Source organism: Canis lupus, chromosome X, assembly GCF_003254725.2.
Source record: "Canis lupus dingo isolate Sandy chromosome X, ASM325472v2, whole genome shotgun sequence".
Taxonomy (NCBI): domain Eukaryota; kingdom Metazoa; phylum Chordata; class Mammalia; order Carnivora; family Canidae; genus Canis; species Canis lupus.
Window position 1 is genome coordinate 110,286,133 of NC_064281.1, and position 24,457 is coordinate 110,310,589.

At 38.4% G+C, this 24,457-nt stretch overlaps 1 protein-coding gene across 8 annotated transcripts in view; it reads right to left on the reverse strand.

The window, feature by feature from the left end:
• The window catches only part of ATP11C (ATPase phospholipid transporting 11C), a 193,199-nt gene that overhangs the window by 87,535 nt on the left and 81,207 nt on the right, over positions 1–24,457 (reverse strand). For 4 of the 8 annotated variants that reach the window (XR_007409492.1, XR_003141712.3, XM_025460870.2 and 1 more), the window contains exons 1-3: positions 16,377–16,484; positions 7,806–7,925; positions 2,219–2,308 (exon numbers count right to left, since the gene is read on the reverse strand). Coding sequence is in view for 6 of the 8 variants with exons in the window: in XM_025460870.2 (XP_025316655.1) it covers positions 2,219–2,308; positions 7,806–7,925; positions 16,377–16,412 (246 nt within the window). In the remaining 2 variants the exon portion in view is untranslated. Of the gene's footprint in view, positions 1–2,218; positions 2,309–7,805; positions 7,926–16,376; positions 16,486–24,457 lie in introns of those variants that run through there. The other 4 variants (XM_025460869.3, XM_025460866.3, XM_025460865.1 and 1 more) reach the window with 3 other exon arrangements.

Sequence of the window (24,457 nt, forward strand, 5' to 3'; positions counted from 1 at the left end):
AATCCACAGATCATTTAGTTTAAGGAAACAGTTCTAATTCAGGCTTAGTTTTCATTCCAATTTGGATTAACTTCTTCAATGAAATATAACCAATCATTTACCATCTCTTTGTTGAGTACCATTCTTTCAGGCCCTGTGCTAGAATCGGCTAGGCTCTAGAGATGTTGCTTTAAATAAGATAGAGAATAGGCCCTGCCCTTGTAAAGCTGGCAGCTTACAGGAAAACGTAGACATTAAAACAAGTGACAATGCTGAAATCTAAAGAGTAAAACAGAAGTGAACTAGATGAAGAACGGTCTTTCAGGCAGTAGACAGCATATACCATGTCTCTATGGTAGGAGGGAGGGGGGCACAAGTGAAGAAATAAAGGAAGCCAGAAGCCAGAGAGTGTGGTATAAGCTGGGGCTAGAGAGGGACACAGAGGCAAGACCAAGGAGGGCCCTCTGGCCAGAGTTCATTGTTTGTCCCACAGCAGGAAATAACAGAAGCTTTTAGGCAAGGAGGGGTCACATGAACAGAACTACATTTTGAAAAGCTCATTCTCCCTGGTTTGTGCAAAACAGAACAGAAGCGTGAAGGTGGGGGTGTTCATGTAGGAGGCTACTGCCATAATCCAGGTAAAAGATGATGGCTTGGGCAAGGGGAGGCAGCAGTAGACATGGAAAGAACTTCCAGAGATATTCAGGGGTGAAATGGTAAGAATGGCAAGGGACTTCTTGTCAGAGTCATTAAAGATGACTTTTAAGTGTCTGGTCAACATGACTGGGTAGATGTTGTCATTTGGTGAAACAACAAATACTGAGAGAGAACTAGACCTGAGGGGCAAAAGACCAAGAGTTCAACCTGCCCCCACAACTCTCTCTCATCTCTAATCCCCATCCAGGCGGGTCTCTGCCTCATACCCTGAGTTAGAGACACAGGCTTTGACATGGCTCTGTGCCTTCATGCACGACCTGATATACCAATTTGGCATTCTTCATCAGTACGCTTGCTCTAATCTTTAAGGCTTAGTTCAGATGTCATCTACTCTTTAAAGTCTTCATACGCTTTTCCTGGTTGGAAAGACATAATAACTTCCACCGTGTCCCCATAGCATGTTGCTTGTGCTACTTTCAGGACTTTGTACCACATTAAATTAAATGATTACATGACTGTAACATAAATCCCTTAAGGAGAGAAAAGCCGTATCTTGATCTTCATGGTATCTGCTAGAATCTTTATTATTTGGAATACTGCAAGGCACATAGTAGGTGCTTGGTATACATTCACTGAACCGAAATGAACTGTGCTGCATGCAACAAATAGTGACTCTTCTGAGCCTGTGTATGCAGTTTATTTTATCCTGTTCTGTAAGATATTTTACCATGGATCTAGAGTAGCTCCTTTTCAAATGCCCCATCATTTAAGACTGAAATTAGCTCTTTCCCATATCACAACCCAGATTAGTTTTAAGTAGCAGGACTAAATTAAATTACAGTACCATTTACTCAAAGACTCAAAGTGGATAAACAGAAGCACTTAACATTAACAAGGCATTTGAGCAATTTCATTGGGATGTTTCTGCTTCGTTTAAAAAATGAAATGACAAAAAAACAATACCCTTCCTGTAAAACATTTTCTGGGGGCAATTTCAGCGCTGGAAAACTTGTAATAGCTCATAGACTTAAAGATGGAAGACGCAATTTAAGATGTCTAAAATTTAAAATACAAAACATTAAAATCTTTAAAAAAAAAAACAAAACATTAGCAGGAACACAGAGAAGATCAAGTCTACCACGCTTTCGCACTTAAAAATAAATGAATGAGGAAGAACAAAACTGGCATCAGGAACAAAAGCGATAAATTTTCAATTAAGCTGAATCTGGTGTTTAACAAAGTAAAACTATTAATTTGAACTATTTTCAATTTTAAAGATGCCATTGCATTTAATGGTACACAGTATATGTCCTTCTAGGATGAACAAAGATATGAAATCCATGAAAGTTTTTAAAGAAAGTTAACATATTCTCAACAGGTTTTCTACTAAAAATTCTACTTAAGAAATAAATAAAATCATACAAATCTTAAAATGTAATATTAGTACTTTAAAAAGTTTTATTAAAACAAACCCCAAAACATCTTTTTAGACACAGGGCATTTTAAAGTTAGAAACGGACTGAAAATTTATTTGGAGTAATTAAGTTTCTCAGAGGGCAGTGGCTGTTTATGGAGCTCTTACCTGCACGAGGAAAATGATGAGAAAATAAAAATTTGCAATTCTTCTAAACTGTTCAAATAGATTCTTTGGGAGGAAATTCCAAAGTGTATACTGTATAGGAGGAAGAAAAAAAAGAGTATTATTAGGAAGGAAACTTGAAAAATCCTAGTAACAACTCACATGGGCCAGATTATCACAACACTTCGAAAACAGGTTAAAACCCAGATCACACACACACAAATAAGCATATACTTAGAGGTATATACCTTATAAGAAACAAAGTTTTCACTTGGAGTTACTACAATTGGGCCATCTAGACCCCAACCTTTGCTTTCCCTGACCTAAATTAGGTTCCTTGTTAGGTGTTCTCATGCCATCCTATACTTCCTTGATAATACTCGTGATAGTTTATATAGTAGACACTCAATAAATTAGTCGGATGAATGAATGAACAAATTAATCCCTCTGGCTCAGCTAACGATTGGAGTCTGGATCATCATCAATAGAAGTCTGTCCCTATCAGGACCCACCCCCACCACCCCCTCCATCATAGTTGAGGTGTACACACACCTCTCGGTCATAGAGGGCTTTCACTTTAATCAACAAAATACCACCCTGGGCTTTGGTAACTGGTAATAGGTTAAAGGTTCAATGCTAAGTAAGTACATGGGCAGGAGAAGAAAACTCTTGGGCCCACCATCAAATCACATAGACTTTCTCACTACTATCTTTTTTTTTTTTTAATTTATGATAGTCACACAGAGAGAGAGAGAGAGGCAGAGACATAGGCAGAGGGAGAAGCAGGCTCCATGCACCGGGAGCCCGACGTGGGATTCGATCCCGGGACTCCAGGATCGCGCCCTGGGCCAAAGGCAAGCGCCAAACCGCTGCGCCACCCAGGGATCCCTCTCACTACTATCTTAAGCTCAAGGAGAGTCATTTAAAAATCAGTATAAGAAGTTACACTTTCCAGCTATCTTAATAAAGACCAGAAACCAGAAAGAAAGAAAAGTTTCCTAACCTAAAAGATCTAAATTTATATTTAATGATCTCTACCACAAATATGGTGAGAAAATACACATTTAAATTAGGTGACTGAAAATTAATTAATTAATTAATTAGGTGATTGAAGGGCAGCCCTGGTGGCGCAGCGGTTTAGTGCCACCTTCAGCCCAGGGCATGATCCTGGAGACCTGGGATCGAGTCCCACATCGGGCTCCCTGCATGGAGCCTGTTTCTCCCTCTGCCTCTCTCTGCGTGTGTCTCTCATGAATAAATAAATAAAATCTTAAAAAAAAAATTAGGTGAATGAAATGCCAAAGTTGCAGATCATGACACATGTACGTGAATTTATTACTAACCTTTCTTTAAAAGGCTTATGGGTTCAAGATTCAGGGAATCCTAAGAAAATGAAGATAGAGGCAAACATATCCAGTAAAGGAGATGCATTGCAACCAAAAGCTAACCTAGAAGCTTCCCCCCAGGATTCATGGGAGTGCCCCAAGGAAGCCCATGTAAAATGAAGTACAAAATTAAAACGAGATACCACCTCACACCTGTCACAATGGCTAAAACAGAAAACATAAACAATAGGTGTTGTCAAAGATGAGGAGAAAAACAAACCGTTCCCCTTGCACTGTTGGTAGGAATGAAAACCGGTGCAGTAACCGAAGAAAACAGTATGGAGGGTCCTCAAAAAGTTAAAAATAGAACTGCCCTATGATCCAGTCCTCATACTATTGGGCATTTACCCTCAAAATACAAAACACACTAATATAAGGGGATACATGTAGCCCTATGTTTATGGCAGTATTATTTATAATAGCCAAATTATGGAAGCAGGCCAGGTGTCCATTGATAAACAGATAAAGAAGAGGTGGCATATATACACAATGGAATATTATTCAGCCACAAAAAGGACAAAATCTTGCCATTAGGAATACCATAGATGGAGCTAGAGTATAATGCTAAATGAAATAAGTCAGAGAAAGACAAATAGCATGACAAATAGCATTTTACTCATTTGTGTAGTTTATGAAACAAAACACAGGTAAAAAAGAGAGAGAGTCAAACCAAGAAATACTCTTAACTGTAGAGAACAAACTGCTGGTTCCCTGAGGAGAGAGGGTTGGGGGGATGGGAGAGCTAGGTGATGGGGATGAAGGAAGGCACCTGTCATGATGAGCACAGGGTGATGTATGGAAGTGCTGGATGGCTACACCACACACCCGAAACTAATATAACACCGTATGCTAACTATGCTGGAGTTTAAAAACTTAATAAACAATGAAAAATGAAGTACAGAATTGTGTGGATATGCATCAGTTGGGGGAATAGAATCCACTTTTTATTAGGTTCCCAAGACAGCTTATAACCAAAACCAAAAGGGATCAAAACCACTGGTCCAGTCACTTCGAAGCTAATGTAGTCCAGGATCAGCACTTAACTGTCCCCAATGACTTAAGATCAATTTTCTAAAACAATAAGCTAAACTCCCACAACAAGCTAACAGCTGAGCTTCTGGCTTGTTGACCTTCTGTTCCCTAACTAAGGGGTTTTCAATTAAACAAACAAACATCAGGGACTGTTAGAGTCCTCTGTGGGGTGTTAACACATCAAAAGGGAACATTTCTGTTGTTTCTAGGCCCCCACTGTTTGTTTACCACTGTTTTAACTTATTAAATGAACTGCTTCCTTGGGGAACTCTGATTATTACCACATAATAGTTACCTATTCCTATATGCCCTCTTCTTTCTTTTATCAGCTCATGAGCTGTTAAGAAGTCAGGGAACATATCACAAGCCCCCTTAGCACAGCTGCCTAGAACAAGAAATCCTAATCTTAAGTCCTGGCTATTTACTCCACTGCTCATTACCAATGTGAAGCAGAATTTTCTCTTTTTGAAAGTGCCACTCTTTCTCCCAGAAATTCAAGAGTAAAGGGAGTAACCAGAACATCACCACACTAGGATCTAGTAACTTAAGCTAAAAAGGCACCATCCAGGGAGTTTGAAAAGATTCAAAGATATCTCCAATAAATTCTACTGATGATCTGAGTTTTAAAATAAGGGAGAATGCTAGCGTAATTTTAGTCTTGAAACTTCAATTCAAGACAGTCTTTCACACAGGAGTTCTAAATTTAACCTGGGCATACCTTCAAAGAGTTAGGTGGAGCTCACTGATTCTTAACCCACTGAAGCACCTTCAAGATTGAGGCTCAGAATTTTTAAAGAAAAAACTGTGTAATGGGGAAATAAATGATGAAAACAAAACATCCTATAGATCCTAGCAGTACGTAATCAGTGCTCTTTTTGCTACAGAAGGGGATTTCCAAATTTCGTATCAGCTACAAAATTCTGGTGATTCCCAAAGGTTCCTGCTGACTGTATTTGAGTAGGAAGGCTGCAGAGAACAAGTTTTTCTATAGAAAGTATTGTGTTTCCCAAAGAGGAAAAGAACACTAATTTTATCAGTCAGTAGAATTTAAAGCAGGTCAAAGTGTTTATCTTCAGTGTTCCCTGCATTAATAAGACCTATTCCCAATGTTACACTGGCATTACTGATGGCACTTGTAAACAAAAAGCACCCATTAAGAGAAAAGTGACTTCTATTACGAAAGAGTTAAATAAGGAAATCAGCACTTGCTACAGAGTTGGAAGGCAGTTAACATATGCTATAAATTGTACATTTCTTCAATTAAAAGATTCTGGTAAAAATAACAGACAGCCAAAAGACAAAGTGGAGAAGGAAACATTCAAATTATGGAAATACTGTTCTCTCCAGAATGGACCCAAAGGCCTCTTTTAAAGAGAGATGACTCCACATAATCAAAACACACGAGACGGAGGGAATCACTAGTACTGCTCAGGATTGTATAATAATTCTAATCACAGAAATATAAATTAACAGTACCAGCTACCACTTCCTGAGTCATTTCTATAGGCCAAACACAGTGTTTAAATGCTTTTTGTGGATTCCTTTATTTGATCCTCACCACAATCCTCTGATGTAAGTACTGTTAATATCCCCATTTGACAGATAAGAAAATTGAGACACAAAGTTTCAATGACTTAAATTCAAACCCAGGTGTTCTGTCTACAAGGATGAAACTCTTTTTTTTTTTTGAAACTCTTTACTATTACACTGTACATACACTATCCTCTTCTAATTATTGATTGTATTAAGATTTCATGCTTTTTCTGCAGCTAGTATAATATCAATTCCTCTTTTTCTGCTCTAGAGCTTTTATGAAAAAGCAGACCACTGGTAAACTAGATGACTAGTAAACTGGAAAAACTGTAAACATGTAATATTTACAGAGAAAAGAGAGATATTAGTCTATCAATGTAGAAATGTTCACTTCTTTATTCTTTTTTTTTTCACTTCTTTATTCTTATTTTGAAAACATATATACAGATACAGAGGGATATATATATGCAAATCTGTTCAGAAACCATCTTTGTCCCATGAGCTCTTGACTATTAAAAAAAAAAAGATCCTAATGCATTGTTTGGCCTACTGGAAAACTGAAGCTTGATAAAATAGGAGAAATATTATATTAAATATGAAAAGATTTGACAAATAAATAGAGTCTTCTAGGTCTTTTGGAATGTGAAATCAGGAAGTTATTTTACAACAAAATGGTTATCATTAGTTCAACAAAAGTCACTTTACCATCAGTGTGTTACATTATCATCTTCCACATAAAACACTATGGAAAACAGTAATTCCCTAGAAAGTGTTTTATATCTTACTTGAGGCAAAATAAGAGAGAAAACTGAAAAAGGAGCCCCAATACCACAATGCTGTGAAAGGGCTCTTTATTCTGAGCCACCAGATCTTATAAAACAGATCTGTTCCTGGCTTTATCACTAACTCTTGCTTGGTGATCATGGCACTAACTTAATTTTTCCGGGTTTGCTATCTCCTTCTGTAGAGTCAGCAAATTGAACAGATAATCTCTCAGGATCTTTCAGTTCTCCAAGTCTATGATTCTGAGTCAAAGGACAATTCACTATCCCAGGCATAAGTATAAAAACTTCTGGCTGAGGACAGATTTTCTACCATAAGGTTAAAGATGAACAGGAAATAGACATTTTATCCAAATACATTCAGAGTGTTCTATAAGCCAATAGATACATGCTCATTAAGCAACAGTTTTCACTCATTCTGTCCATATTTTACATGTTAATCTCCTAAAACAAGACAAAGTGATACTTTTTTTTTTTAAAGATTTATTTAATTTATTTATTTATGATAGTCACACACACAGAGAGAGAGAGAGAGAGGCAGAGACATATGCAGAGGGAGAAGCAGGCCCCATGCACCAGAAGCCCGATGTGGGATTTGATCCCGGGTCTCCAGGATCGCGCCCTGGGCCAAAGGCAGGCGCTAAACCGCTGCGCCACCCAGGGATCCCCCAAAGTGATACTTTTTAAGAAAAATAGCCTTTTGGTGGAATAATTACCACAGTTGGTAGATGGTACAGGTGTACATTCATATATGCATATATAAATACACCAGCTTCCTTGGAAGCATAAATAAGTGCATTATCTGGCTCACTATATGAATCACTACATGTATCTATTGAATTAAAAAAAACAACTTACCTTAGATGAGACTATTCTATTATCACAAAATCTTTGTGCAATGTAAGCTTCTGTTTCTGAAACTGGATGATTGCCAACAAACACTGTGCGTGTACCAACTCTTTTCTCTTCTCCAGCACACTGACCAAGAGAAAGGGGGGAAAAGTCAGTTTCTTACCACATTTGTCCATGCTTCTACTGAGTTCCAAATTCTTGCCTAAGTACCAGGGAGGGGAGAAAACCTTGTTAGGCCATTCAAACTCCACTAGGCTCTTAGTTGCTGACTTACTAAAGATTAGCTTGAGACAACTCTTCTGAGGCCAACCCTGCTATTTTAAAATGTTTAAATTAAAAGAAATCCTAGAAAAAGTTTTACTGCCATTTTTATTTCTTACACAAAATCTCAACCATCACCATCATAGCAACACACTCCCTTAAAAAAGTCAGATTGGGAATATTTATTTATCATACAACAATTGGAGACAATCTTGCCTTTTTTGAAGACAATTCCTTACCAGAGGACACAAAACAGAATGCAGATTACTTCTAAACAGAAAATAATTACTTGTAAGTACAGAGAAACGGCTGTCTCTAATGATGATCAACTATTTCTTCAAAGAAAAGTTGTAGTTCTTTGGTTTTAAAGGAAAGACATCCTTTGTGATTTCTCAGAGCCTACTGTCAAAAAGTCCCATTTCACACAATATATCTCTAATGCCCCTTTTACATTTTAATTTTTTATTTATTTTTTTTAGAGAGGGAGACAGGGATGGAGAGAAGAGAGAGAATCCCAAACTGGCTCCACGTCCAGCACAGAACCCAGTGTGGGGCTTGATCTCAAAACCCTGGGATCATGACCCCAGCCAAAATCAAGTTGGTTGCCTAGCCAAATGAGCCACCCAGGTGCCCCTCACCTTTATATTTTTTAAAAGTAGTTTCGCTGAATCTAAAAGTTCCAAGGCTGAGTTCCATTTTACTGCACATCCTTTTATTTCACTGAGACTTTACTCCATTTTTTCTTTTTAAAGATTCTCCAATAAATTTATTTTGCAAACTTTTGTATTTTGTTTTATTGGCTTACAATGTTACAAAGAGAAAAATGTATATAATTTTGAAAGCTGAACTACTTATCATTTTAACATGAATTCAGATACCCTTTAGTTTATTTCTAGTTGACCTTCAAATGCAGCAGCTCATGAGTTTAGTGTTAAGTATTCTTACCACCCCATCGTACCCTGTCACTGAGTCAGAGGTTCAAGATGGAGATATATATACAAAACGCATAAACACGCATAAATAAGTCTTTTATGAAGTAAACAAATCTTCTCTAATGTAAATAACGGTTCCCTTTTAGAACTTTCTATATCCAGTTCAGGCCTTTTCTGAAATTGGGATATTCACACTTATTAGTGTTTATCTCTTTGCAAACTCTAATTCTTGAGAGCAGCATTTTTCTTATTGATCTGAAAAGAATGGAGTATGGAAGGTCAAACAGGAAAAATCACCTCAAATGATCAAAACAGAAGAGGTCTGAAAAATATTTAATAGTGCTGGAAGAAAAATTTTAAGTACAGATTCTATTGAAAACATTGATAGGCAAAGGAATAGCTTGGGATCATTACCAGAAACTCAGATTTTTTTTCAGTTAATTAAAACCAAGCATTAATTTTATTTAGGAAGATACATTGTCTTTGAATTAAGAATGAAAGGATTGTACGATTTAATTTCTATATAAATGACTGTTTGAATAAACAAAACATCAATATAAACAGTAGTATAGCAAGAAAATAAATTTGGCAGAAATAATTACTCAACCAGTAGCAATAATTAAGACAACCATTTGAAAGTTCTATATACCAAGAATGAAAAAAATGTTACAAGATTTTACAGCATACAACTGAATTCTAATTCATTACTATTATACTTCTTTCTTCTTCAGTATTAATGAACTGACATATCTCCTACCAATTCACTGTGTTTATTATGTGAACCATCACATGCAGGAAAGTCTTAGAATGCCAACACCTACAATAAGTAGCTTTAACAAGACAAAAATCTTCAATGTTTATTTCTTTAATGTTTATTAATCCCAAAACCACTTTGTGATTTTCCTTTTGAATTTTAAGTTTAATCAAGCTTGGGGCAACTGGGTGGCACTGCCATTAAGCGCCAGACTCTTGGGTTTCGGCTCAGGTCATGATGTTAGGGTCCAGAGATAGAGCCCTGCCACAGGCTCCCCGCTCAGCCTCAAGTCCACTTCTGTTCCTCCCTCTCCCTCTGCCCCTCCCATCCTGTGCTCCCTCACTCTCTCAAATAAATCTTAAAAAAAAAAAAGATTAATCAAGCTATTCTGTTTTTTTTCTTTGAGAGGAATGGACAAATTGCAAGGTAACTAAGTAGTGCAAGTACACTAAAGGCAGGCAATAACTGAAGCCATTCTGAAACTGTGAGCTGAGTAGAGCCGTAATGATCTTGGGACTGGGTGCTGCTTTAGATCTGGGAAGCTGCACCATCCTTGCCAGCAGCGACCACTCCTCTCTGAGACCCACTGCTCTCCAGCTGAGCTGCCACGCCTCTACTTTGTTTTCTTAAATCAGGGTAATACACTTTTAAAAAAAAGATTTTATTTGACAGAGTGAAATAGAGCACAAGCAGAGGGAGGAGCAGAGGGAGAGGGAGAAGCAGGCTCCCAACTGAGCAGGGCACCTGAGGTGGGGCTCCATCCCAGGATCCCGGGATCATGACCTGAGCCCAAGGCAGACTCTTAGCCAACTGCGACTGTGCCACCCAAGCTCCTCGGGATAATAAACTTTCTTATAACCCACTGAGCTACCTAGGTGCCTCTGGGATTGTTTCCTTTGATGGTAGTGTATTATCATGTTTGAGACAACCATATATTTAACTCAAAAAAAAAAAAGATAGGAACTAATATCCACATATTTCTATTATTTTTTTAAAAAGAGAATTCCCTAACCCAGAAAGTTTTGAAGTATGTAGGCTCAAAGATTTTCCTTCCATTTGATGATATATTTAAAAGTCAAAGATGTAATAATCCTGACCCCGAAGTAATAATTTTAAACAAGACTACTTAGAGACTGCAAAGTTCTCCAAATGTCTGTTTGGATGTATTTCAATCTGAATTCCTGTACCTTATATTGATATTAGAAGGTAAATGATTTTTTAGTTTAAAAAAGTAAAAATCAACCAAAAGTATACATAAGACCTCTTGACTCATGATTTTCATTAAAGCTTATTAAATAGTTATTTACTGGGGTACTGCTTTCAAACTCTGTATGGAATCAATCAAAAAGTAATTGGGGGGATCCCTGGGTGGCTCGGCGGTTTAGTGCTGCCTTCAGCCCAGGGCGTGATCCTGGAGTTCCAGGATCGTGTCCCAAGTCGGGCTCCCTGCATGGAGCCTGCTTCTCCCTCTGCCTGTCTCTGCCTCTCTCTCTCTCTCTCTCTCTCTCTCTCTGTCTATCGTGAATAAATAAATAAAATCTTTAAAAGAAAAAAGTAATTGGGATAAATTCAAGTAGGAGATATTTAGGAGATTTTATATATGTATTTATACATATAAATAAATAAAAGGGTTATGTGTGTCTGTATAGATACATAAAAAATATATACATCTATATAAGTGTATAGATAGATATAAAGGGGTAAAAGGGTAACTTCTAGATTTCTACCCTGGCATGGATGAACAGATCTCTATCCATGGCAATGTGGAAAAAGTATTTGTGCTAGACAGCTTAGCTGATTACCCACTTGCCAAAAGACAGGGCATTAGAACTGACTGTATAAGGTCCTTCTCATGCTAAGACTGCATGGTAAATTTTCAAGCAGTTCCTGGTTATTGTTCCAATAAACAATACTTTTATCAGAATGGCAGCTATAGGAGCGCCTAGGTGGCTTAGTCAGTTAACCATCTGTCTGCCTTCCATTCAAGTCACGATCTCATGGGTTGTGAAATCTAGCCCTGCACTGGGCACCCTGCTCAGCAGGGAGTGTACTTCTCTCTCTCCCTCTGCCCCTCCCCCATGCTCATGCATCCTCTTTCTAATAAATGAATAAATAAAATCTTAAAAAAAAAGAATGGTAGCTATATACATTTTGATTCAGGGATTGACTTCTTTGTTTGCAACTGTTAATACAAAATCTGACATACCTTACTGATAAGAGCACTAAACTTTCCATAATATCCATTTTGCAAAATGTAAACAGAAAGTTGAGTACACCTTGCTAAATAAAGTATAGCTTGTTCTGCTTCTGCTTCACCCTTACCCCCACCTGTTCCAAGTTATGGTGTTCACTGTAGTCTCTACAACAGACCTGAACCTTATAATGTATAGATTTGAATCACAGAAATTGTCAAATTACTTGACAATTCTGTATATACATATGTATGTACATATACATACTGCAATTTACAACCCTCAACATTTGTATGATTGTTTTGTTTTTCACACAACCAAGAAGAGGCTATAGAGTAAATAAGGAAGAGTTACCTTTTATGTCAGTTCTCAGATCATTCTACAAATGGAAAGGAGGAAGGAGAAAAGGAAAAGAGGTAGAGGGTCAGTGAAAGAGGATGTTTTCTGCACTGCTAATATAGATTGTTCCCCTCGATTAACAGTGGCCACTGATTAACTTCAAAACAAAAATGAACTAGTAGTTCCCCAATTCTGAATGGTCTTCAACTTTCTTCTCTGGCAGGTAATAGCATTCCAGACAACAAAAGGAAAGAACAAGCATAACACAATTTTCCAGGCACATAATATTTTTATCAATTCCCTACATCTGAATGGCATTTTACAGTTTTACTAAGAGCTTTCCCCATACATTATTTCTCTGATCACTTTCAAATAAGGCCTGTGTGACTTCTATCCCTATTTAAGTTGGAGAAAATGGATTGAAATTGCTGTGTAGGCTTGGGAGGGTGGGGGAGGAGATCCTGGCAGTGATCACTGTTAGATGATGAAAGAGGGGTCTGAGAGGAGTTGTATAATGTCCACTCCTGAGGATTTTTTTTTTTTTTTAAAGAACAAAGTCTCTTCAGCCCAGGCAAGTTTGGATTTGCAGCTACCTGTGACTGGGGCTGGAGTGTGGTGAAATAGAGGACTTTTCCATGCCTGCTTCACCCTAAAATCTGAAGAACCAGCAATTTCTGGTGGAATTTGCTCTAACTTATAACATTGTTTAGTTTGCATAGAAATGGCAGCGCTGAACTCATGCATAAATTTCACTGTACTTTTCCACTTGCTGCCAATGTGGAGTGTTAAAACAGTGGTTTTGGGTTCCTGTGATTGTGAATAATGTGGGTACCTTAGCCAGGGCAGAGAAACTCCAAATAGGAATCATAAAAACATTTCTCTTTTGGATGGCACATGATGTAGTCTGGAGTGGGAGTGTATGATTCCTGCCACCTCAAAATGAATTTTAATTCATTAAGAGTCCATCCTGTGTTGAACTGCTTCCCATCCAAATGTCCTCAGAAATGGCATTTTAAAAAAGCTGACATATGCTGGCACAGATTCTATTTTAACAGCACATCATACACTAGAATAAAAAGTATGGAAAAATATTAAAAAGGATATTTATAATATATGAGTTAACAGAGAAAGCAATTCAATTTTTTCCCTCAAGATAAAAGCCACCCCTTTGTACTCTTGATTTATACTTCCATAGTATAAACTGAATACTGTAGGGGGAAAAAAGGTTAAGTAATTTATACCAAAATATAATGTCTCCATAAAAATCAGCAAAATGGCACTGTTATTCAACTACTACCATCTTAAAATCACATGCCTTTGCTGGTCATAACACATAAAAAGCTGTTGAAAGTATAATTTGTTTGATTACCTCTAGACCAGTTACTCAATAAGAACTGAGAGAAAATAGAGACCTCAATATAAGGCTATCACTATAAAAGCTGGCATAGAATCTAAAACAGAGCTCATGTCCCCATCCTTTCCAGGTGCTTGCAGACTTAAAATTTATTACTTAGTTATAGATCAGTTGTTACTAATTCTGGCCACACATTGGCTTTAAACACAACACCAATGACTGGGTCTTTTATTTAATACGTAATTTTTTCTGGAGGCTCCCCAGGTGACAATACTACTTTGCAGCCCATGCCTGTGAAAACTGCTATACAATCTTTTGCTTTGAGTAAGTGACTGCTGTTAACTAAGATCCTACAAGCTTTTAGAATACCAGCCATAATCCCACATTTTAAGAGTCAGTAAAATTTAAACAATTTGCTTTTCAAAGCATACAAATACAAATAGCCCTCAAATAATGCCCTCTCCAATCACTTTAAGCTACTCACAAAATGAGATTCTCCTTCAACACTTATTTTGCATGTGGTTAACCTACTATCAACTATTTATATCATAGATAATAAGAATTACAAGCCCTGATGTAATGCAAAGCCACTCAGGTTATCAGCAAATCACTACTGATGTCATCCCTGGCAATTACAGCATAGTTTTTACTTATTTTTATATTTAAACATTTTTGAAAGTAGGTTCCATGCTCAATGTGGAGTCCAACATGGGGCCTGAACCCACAACCCTGAGACTGACACCCAAGCCAAGATCAAGAGTCGGATGCTCAACCCACTGAGCCACCCAGGAGCCCCACGGCATTATTGTTACTGGTCATCAGACTGCTCTTTGTGAGTTACTAAAGCAAATATTAAATATTTCCTCAGAAATGAACAAAAACTAGTTATTAAAATTCTGAAAACCTGGTAATGATTTATTTTTAAAAAGATTTTATATATTCACTTGAGAGCGAGAAACAGTGCACAGAGGGAGAAGCAGACTCCCTGCCAAGCAGAGAGCCCAATGCAAGGCTCCATCCCAGGACTCTGAGATCACGACCAGAGCAGAAGGCAGATACTCAACAACTGAGCCACCCAGGTGCCCCCTCCACCCTGGCAATGATTTAAAACTGTTCTCTGCACCCCAGCCTCAAAGCTATTTTCTTTTCTGAAGCACTAGAGTTTTTGAACAGCATAATCAGTCTTTAAAAGGCCAAATGAACTGAAAACTGAATGAACTAGCATTTCATCAAAATTTCAAGCATCTATTAAAATGCTCCTAAAACTCAGTATTTGTGTTCTAGGGTTGGAGGGGTGAGCTGCAGGGAAGAGGGCACCACAGTGCCAAGGAACATTTCCAGTGTATTAAGCCTCTTGGTTAAAATTGCTACAATGTATTCAGTGGTCGCATTGCAGAGATTTCCAAGCCCACTCCATTATAACAAGCCAAGAATAATCTTGATGTTTAATTATCAATTATAGTCAATTATCAATTATAGTCATAACTCTAAAAGGAGCCCTAAAATCGCACTTTTCAGATTTTGCTTTTATGGCATCTTCTTAAGTGATTAAGCTGTCTCTCTCCTTTGCCAGGCGTAGTGAAGCAAGACCAGGACAAGACATTTTTGTGTCGTCTTGCCTTTAAAGCTTAATTATGGTCATATTAACCGAAACTCTCAAACACCTGATCAAAAGACAATTGAATATTCAAAGTACATCCCTAGACACAAAGATTGTCTCTAATTAGGCACTACCTGATGGCAGCACATTTAATTGAATAGAATCTGCTATAGGAAATGGATATTAAACCCCACAAAACCAAAAACCTAAATCAGAGGTGCCTGGGTGGCTCAGTGTGTTTAAGTGTCTGCCTTTGGCTTGGTCATGACCTCAGGGTCCTGAGATCAAGCCCCAAGTCGGGCTCCCTTCTCAGCAGGAAGCCTGGTTCTCCTTCTCCTTCTGCCCCCCCCCCCCCCCAGTGCTGGCTCTCTCTTGATCTCTCTCTCAAGTAAATAAATAATCTTTTTAAAAACACCAAAATCAGCAATACAATGCTTAGAACTTAGGTAAGAAAAATTCCTTGCTTGGAAGCTCAAGAGTTAGACTTTGATTATCTAAATGTGATCCACTGAGCAGTTTAATTTCACCAGGGACAATCAATTCTAAGTGTTCTCATTCTGTTCCCCATCCCCAACATGCCTTTACTCCAAATACCTCAGGGCTATGGAAATGTGGCTCTAAAGATGAAATACAGCTGTCTTTAGGGCAGGTGATAATTATAGATCAAAAATGCTGTTAAGCATTTAGCGATTTAAGACTCTAACAAGAATTTTCTTAATGATTCAGAGATTCTTCCATTTTTAGAAAGTAACCTGAGATTCTTAAAGTTTTGGAGGAGGCTCAGCGACTCCACTTCCTTGTGGACAGTATTTCTCTTACCCTAGAGCCTGACAATATGCACACAAACTTAACTAGAGATGAACTGAGCATACAGGTCTATAAGGTTTGAGATGTTACTTTTCACTTTCACTATCCATAGCTACACACCACTTTGCATTCCAAACACTTAACAAACTTAAAAAATCTATATAGAGAGGCACATAACTTGTAGAGGATAAAAACAACAGCGAGGCAACTGATAATCCGTTTACCATAGCCCTCAGGAAATGGATAAAAATGCATATGCAAATAGGAAGCAACAAGGCCCCAAGACCTCAAAGCCCAACCTGGTAGAGAAGATCAGAATAAAAGAATAGATCACAAACCTCAGAGGCTGGAGGGAAAGATGGGACCAGCTGCATACCGACAGGTGAAAATTTGCTAACACAATGGCAGCTAAATCGCAGAGAAAATGCTGCAGATTATCAAGCAACTTGTACCAACCCCTGTGATCCTTGTAAAGTTTCTCAGAATTTGGGAAGTCAGCCAACTGTGGCTTGCAAGTTTCTGTATCTCCAAGGGAGGCGGCAAAAGAAGCACTAGAAGACTGGTTTGTTACTTAAGATTTTGAAGCAGCACTCTGGTGTCCTGGCCTCTGTTAAGACACCATATGACATCTTTTTTGTTACTCTTCTCCAAACACCTGATTTGCCTTTGTGACTTCTGATTTTAAAGTAGCATTTTAGAATATTAGTTTCTTGCACCACATGGTATTTTTCTTATCTTGTAAAGTTCTTTTCTAACCCATGCCTGCAATGGATACACCATGACAAGAAATGTAACTAAGAAAATCACACATTTGAGAAAGTTCATTTGAACTTTGGGTTCTAGTCAAGTAAATAAAGAGAAAGATATACAATCTAGGCATTCGCTATGATACACTGAGTCACCCCACCATAAGAGCGACTACTACTGTACATTGAAGCTTCAAAAATGTGTAGAAAAAAATATATATAGCCTAAACAGATGGGTTTTGTGGGGAAGTCCCTTAGGGATAGAGGATTTTTTTTTTATCACCTTTTAGAGATCTCACAGGTAAGGAAGTTTTATCTTAGCAGCAGTTATACCTAACAATGGCAAGGAAAAGAACCACTGAATATTAGGGTGAAAGATGCCTTTACCAATATCTACCTAAAAGAGCAAATTCTCATCCAAATATCACTTTCTAGGTCACCAGAAAATAATTTTCATTACAATGTATGAAGAGATCAACTCCAGCCAGAGCAAAAAAATATATTGCAAAAGAAGTGTCTGAAGTCCCAAACGGGGTTTTATCTCCCATTTCGATAACATCATTAGAAAGGTGATAATAAGTTTCTAGAAAGGTCTAACAGTTCAAATGTATGCTGGAGTATGTTCAGTGAGTGAAACCAAGGAATGGATCCCCTCCCCCAGTATCGTTAAATATCATACAGAAAGCAAACTAGCTAGAAAAAAATTGTTCAGGATGTATGTAATTGGTTTAAATAGCACACCCAGGCTATACCTGTTGTTTTAAAATCCCTAACAAAAGAGGTAGGTAAAAAAACAAGATTCCATTGTGGAGGAAGGCTGAGTTGAGTAACCAAGAAAATAAGGAGGAGGGGCGCTGAGTTGTGAGTCAAGTCTCACAAAAGGTAGCCACCTCTTCAGTGAATTATTTCTAGCCTTCCATTCAACCATGTTCTTGTGGCAACTTCTGGCTCAAATAACAATGACTTAAAAGAAGTCTGTTCTTGAAAACAGCACCTTCCCTTTCAGAGAAGGCTTTTAGGGCAAGGTTTGGAGGGAACAGGAGAAGCAATAAAGACATGACCCTTGGAAGTACTGTTGATACCTATGTTCATATTATACACCTTATAATGTATCTATGGCTTAGGTGAGCCTCCACTTTCTTAACAGTAAAAGAAGGTCACAGAACTTAAAAGACTGCTTACTGTAGGATTAACAAAACACCCAGAGATCACTTTAAAGGACTGTAAAGGCTATTTACTTGAGAAGAGGATGAAGCTTGCAGATACTAACCAACTATGCGAATATTAAAATTCCAGGAACTGGGTCAGCAGCCCGGAACTAGGTAATGGCCTCAACATAATTCAGGTATAAATGTATTATTTAGAGCAAGAAAGCTTCTCGCCCCACAGAAGAGGCATAGGCCATTCTGAGGTCACCCCTACACAAAGGGGCAGGGTGAATTATGGGCCACTGACAGAGAGTGCTTGGCTGAAAACACTGTTCCTTGGTATGCATGAAAAGGACTACAGTTGGCAAGGGAAGTTGACAGGTGGCCTGTCTGACCACAAGTGAGGAGTCCCCTGGAGTCTGTTGTGTATAACATAAGCCACCAGTCCTTTGGAACTGCTGATCTGACATCATGGATATAAAATTAGCAAACCATTTCTCCTTTGTGGCAGAGCACATGGTCACTTGGGGACTGTACTACAACTACTGATGCGTCTCTGTATCTCCCTTCTCTCCCCCCAGAAGCTTTGGATTCGAAGCTGCTGTGCATTATAAAGATTGGGTGCTCCTATAAATTTAACAGGTGACCTGTAATTACTCCTAAGACATGCTTAAAAGATTCATCAGAAATTAGCTGTATGTTTGAAGCATAATGTAGAAACTCTCAGTATATTGAAGACCACATCAAATATTTATTTATGGCTTCATTATTTATGGGTATTATTATTTCTGTATAATAAAAATTGATTTGTGAAAAAAAGAATTTTAGGAGGAGGAGGGGTGGGGGGGGAGAGAGAGAGCGAGAAAGAATGAATGAATCTTAAAGTTGGGCGTGGAGCCTGACAGAGGGCTCCATCTCACAACCTTGAGATCACGACCTGGGCAAAAATCAAGAATCAGACACTTAACTGACTGCACAACCCAGGCACCCTGATTTGTGAAACTGTAATACGCCTTCAGGTAGTAGCAACTAGGAATGCCACACTGTAAGACAGACTGGGAAGATCAGAATATATCACACCAAGTTTCTCCAAACTGCATTACAGGGGAAAATAATGAGGTTCCTCAGAGAAGGGGAAAGGCTGCTCCTGTAATCCTCCCTCTTGTGCAATGCTATTGCCATTTTTTTAAAGATTTATTTATTTATGACAGAGTAAGAGTGAGCTCACACGAGGAGGAGCAGAAGGAGAGAATCTCAAGCAGACCCCGAGCAGACCATGGAGCCCGACATAGGGCTTGATCCCAGGACCCTGAGATCATGACTTGAGCTGAAACTAAGAGTCAGATGCTTAACCAATCGCACTATCCAGGTTCCCCTGGGCAAAGCTATTCTAATATAGTTCTTCCTTCTTCACCATCAGTAATATCGGGAAGGCACTCAAGAGTATGAGGTGAGATAATTGTTAAATTTGTGACAATTCTCTCCACGTATGCCAGAAATAGATAAAGAAAATTAAGTGTTTGGCCATGATCCCAAGTGGGTGCTTCTGCTTCTAAGGCTTAATTATGAGAGGCAAGAAACCAGGAGATCTTGGTTCTAATTGCCTTCTACTGATTAGTCTGTGTGCGTCTTGGGGAACTCTGAGAATTGATGTCTTCCTGGGTAACTCAAGGAGAGCTGGACTAAGTAACCTAAAAGGATACAGGGGAATTGGGGCCAGATTTCCAGCAATAAAACATGAAATGTGGTTTTGGATGTTGTATCATTTGCCACCTGTTTCAGCCCGGACCAAAACAAACAAACAAAAAAACTGTTCAAGGATAGGAAAGAAGGACACCTGGGTGGCTCAGCAGTTGAGCGTCTGCCTTTGGCTCAGGGTGTGATCCTGGTCCCGGGATCGAGTCCCACATTGGGCTCCCTGAGAGGAGCCTACTTCTCTGCCTCTCTCTCTGTGCCTCTCATGAATAAAGAAATAAAATCTTAAAAAAAAAAAAAAACACTGGGAAAGAGATTACCTGTTTGAAGAGAAAGTAATTTTCAAACGGATACATATGAGAAGATAATGTACTCAGGATTAAATTTATTCATAGGCTTCAAAGTAGAAAAGGAGGAAAAAATAAAAGAAACAAAAAGTCACAAAGACCAAGGGAAGGCTCATGTGCCCCAAGGGTGCTAATTTTGGTCCACTAAAAGGTACATTAGCTTTTTGGGGCTTTATGGATGCCCATTTAAACCCCCACAGTGTCAAATTACTTAACAGTAATCTTTACATGCGAAAAAAAATAAATGCGTTCTCAAATGTGCCTGTTACCCAAGGGAAACCGTTTATTCTGATAAAATAGAATGAACTTTTTGTCCTGGCAGTCAGGGTACAAACAACCTCAAGTTAAAACAGGTTAGGATTAACCACCATAAGAACAATTTTAAAAATTAATGAACCACTTAGAATTACAAATTTTACTTGTACAAAGGTTTTTTTTCACTATAAAATGAAACACATGCAGAGATATAAAACCACTCAAAAGAATTTTTATGAGAGCAGACACATTCAGAATGTATGACTTCTAAAAAACAAGCACTTCTTACACCAAAGGTCATACCACCCCCAGACCAACATTTTTTTTTGTTTTTAACCAAATAGGACAAACAGTAGTTTGAGATTCTGTTCAAGTACATGATTGAAAATAGCAATGAGCAATTTCCAAAGCACACACAGGGGGTATTTGGAACAATTATAAGAATTTTACAGCCAACATTAAAAATACCTGGCAAGCTCTGAACAGGAAAAATGCTTTCAGCTAAATCATGAAACAGCACAGTGGTTGTAGCATTAAGTGATTGTTGCTCAGTGGAACACAGCAGATTAGTCATGACGAGTACTTGATAATTAAATGTGCACAAAGACTCAATTCTCCTGATTGCAATGCATTTCACTCTACTTCACATTGTTATAAAAGCCATATGTGTATGCAAATGTGTTAATACATTTTTTAAAAAGATTTTATTTATTTATTCATAAGAGACACAGAGAGAGGCAGAGACATAAACAGAGAGAGAAGCAGGCAACACGCAGGAAGCCCAATGTGGGACTTGATCCCGGGACTCCAGGATCACGCCCTGGACCAAAGGCAGATAGATGCTCAACCACTGAGCCACCCAGGTGTCCCTGTGTTAATACATTTCTAAGTCTATTCTTATTCTACTTTGGAAACTCAGATATGATGTAAAACCTAAACACAAAGAGAAAACAATCACAGCATTAGTTAAATGGCAGAACCCGGGATCCCTGGGTGGCGCAGCGGTTTGGCGCCTGCCTTTGGCCCGGGGCACGATCCTGGAGACCCAGGATCGAATCCCACGTTGGGCTCCCTGCGTGGAGCCTGCTTCTCCCTCTACCTGTGTCTCTGCCTCTCTGTCTCTCTCTGTGTAACTATCATGAATAAATAAATAAAATCTTAAAAAAAAAAAATAAATAAATGGCAGAACCCAATAGAATAAAGATGATTCTCGAAGGTTAGAAATTAAAGTGCATCTGCATATTTTAGCATTATTACTGAGAACCAATTAATTATGGTGGACTGATGACTGTGGATGGGCAGGAAAAATCTTACAGTGTACTCGAGTATTCTAAGATGTCCTGCTTCTGTACCTGTTTGGTTCCCAGTCATTTGCCCTAGACCAAAGGCAAGCAGGTACATTTCTTCTCTGGATGCTGGGCATAGTTAGCTTTAAAAAAAGACAGTGAGAGAGAAATAAAAGGAAACAGCAAGGAAATGGGTAGAAATATAAATGTGTCAAACCAAAAGAAAATTACCTGTGATGAGAACATTCTGCTCTAAGATTGCATGGGGCTTCCTCATCATTCTCCATGCAATTCTCAAAAGACATCTTCAATAGAAGAGGTTTTAAGCAACACATAGTTACAGAAGAAAAAGATTTCTTTAGATGTCAAGATTAGTCTTTCAGACCTCATATTCGATCCTAAAAATGGTAAGAAGAAAAGGTGGGGTTCTCCTAAAACTGGCAAGCTTTTCTTAGAAGGCAATGTACCAGAATGATGTTGGACATTGATTTTATGGATTTATTTTTTAATCTTTTAAGATTTTATTTATTTATGCATGAGAGACAGAGAGGCAGAGACAGGCAGAGGGAGAAGCAGGCTCCATTCAGGGAGCCTGATGCAGGACTCGATCCCGGACTCTGGGATCACACCCTGAGCCTAAGGCAGACGCTCAACCGCGGAGCCACCCAAGTGTCCTGATTTTACGATTTAGAACCCATTTCAGTCCAGTGTGCATGCACCTTTGAGCTTCACTGAAACTTTTCATAATACTGAGCAACAATGTGATGAGGTATCAAAGAATGAAATATTCAATGTGAATAAGGGGAGGTTCATTCATGCATTTAATTAAGATTTTATTTATTTATTTGAGAGAAAGCATGAGGAGGGGGGCAGAGGGAGAGAGTAGACTCCCGCTGAGTACGGGGGTAGGGGGTGATCCCAAGATCCGGAGTTCAGGACCCAAGCCAAAGGCAGATGCTTAACGACTGAGCCACCCAGGTGCCCCTCATTCATGTATTTTACAGGTAACATTCTTTTGGAATGGCTAGAATTTTAAAAAGACACAGAAAATAAAAAGTACTGGTGAGGATGTGAAGATATTGCAACTCGCATATACATTGCTGATGGAAAGAAATATAAAATAGTTCAGCCTCTGTGGAAAACAATTTGGCGGCTCCTGAAAAAGCTAAACAAGGAATTATCAGGAGCCAGCAATTTTACTCTTATATACATGCCCCAAAAGAACTGAAAACAGGTGTTCAAATAAAAACTTGTGCATTGATGTTCATAACAGCACTATTTACAATATAGTCAAAAGGTGGAAACCACTCAAATACCCATCGTCAAATGAATGGATAAACAAAGTATGGTATAGCCATACAATGGAATATTACTCAGGCATAAAAAGGAATGAATTACTGATATATGCTACACAACATTATGCTACTTGAGAGAAGCCAGACACAAAAGGCCACATACTGTATGATTCCACTTATATAAAATATTCAGAATAGGTAAATCCATAAAAACAGAAAGCAAGTTGATGGTTGTCATAATGATGAAAATGCTACAGAACACGATAGATTTGGTGGTTTCACATGTGAATGTACTAAATGCCACTGAATCGTTTTTAAAATTATTAATTGTATGTTATGTGAATTTCACCACAATCAAAAGTAACACCTGTGCTTCACAGCAGGTCCCAAGGCAAAACTGTTAATACAGTTGATGCCTTCATTCAACCAGCATCTACTAAGTCCCTATTATGCAAGATACTGTAGATAAAGTGGTAAATAAAAAACTGACACCATTTCTGCCTTTGGGGAGCTTGCAGTGTAGTGGGGGAGACCAGATATTAATCAAATACTCAGACAAATTAGCTAAGTATCAGGAATGATGGCTGCGCAGTGGTCTGACAGCTGCCCCAGCCAGCACCACATGATCACCACACACAACAAGCCTGCTCAGATCGCTTCTCTAAGTCCTGCTTTAATAGTTTCCCACTGATTTTAAAATCAAAAACTAAAATCCTTACTCTGACCTGCAAGGTCTTGCAGAGCCAGGTCTCTTCCTCTGCTTCTCCAACCTTTTCCTGCCCCAAGCTTCTCCGCTTATTTTCTCTGTTACAGCCCACTGGCTTTCCTTCCATTCCAGATGAGCCCCAGGCCCCTCCCAGCTCCAGGGTTCCTACTCCACATCCAACATTCTTCCATCTCCCCTTTACCTTCTTAACTTGTAATCACCTTTCCGATCTCTCAGCTGTCACTTACACCTTTTCTCCAAAATCTATGTCTGCTACAGAGAATTTACAATGAACAAAGCAAAAAGAAAATCTCAATTCAGCTTTTCAAAAATCCATAATTCCAAGTCTCCCCAAAAGTCTCCTCCAACATTCTGCCAAAGAAATCCTTTGTGAATTCCTTGATTTTGCAGAAAGTGTGTTTTTTTGGTAAACCTTTTGATTAGTTTCAATAAAAACAAGGCAATGATTGTGACAACAAGAACTGACACGAGCTCATTAAACATAATTTAATGCGACTGGTTATGGTGATACTTTGTTAACTGATTTATATACACTTCAGAAAATTTTATGCAGAGCAGTATTCAGATTCATCATTTCCAGTTGATTAAACAGTTGATTAGAAATGGTGGTTATGGTCATTTCTGCTAAAAAACAAAAAAAAAGTCAGGCATCAGGCCACGAATATAATCCTCAATGTAATATTGTTTCTGCGAAGAAAATCAGATTATATTTATATTACTTTGACTTCCATGAATATAACCTGCCATAATGTACAAGGACAAGTTGTAAAAGGTTTTCGGGGGGGCCCATCATCTAGCTAGTATGCACTATGGAAGAGCGGGTAGGTCCAGGGCAAACACAATTGAAATCAGCCAGTCATGCACAGTTCTCCTTTCAAGTCCACCTCATTTAATAATCATAAACTGGGGCAGGGTATTTT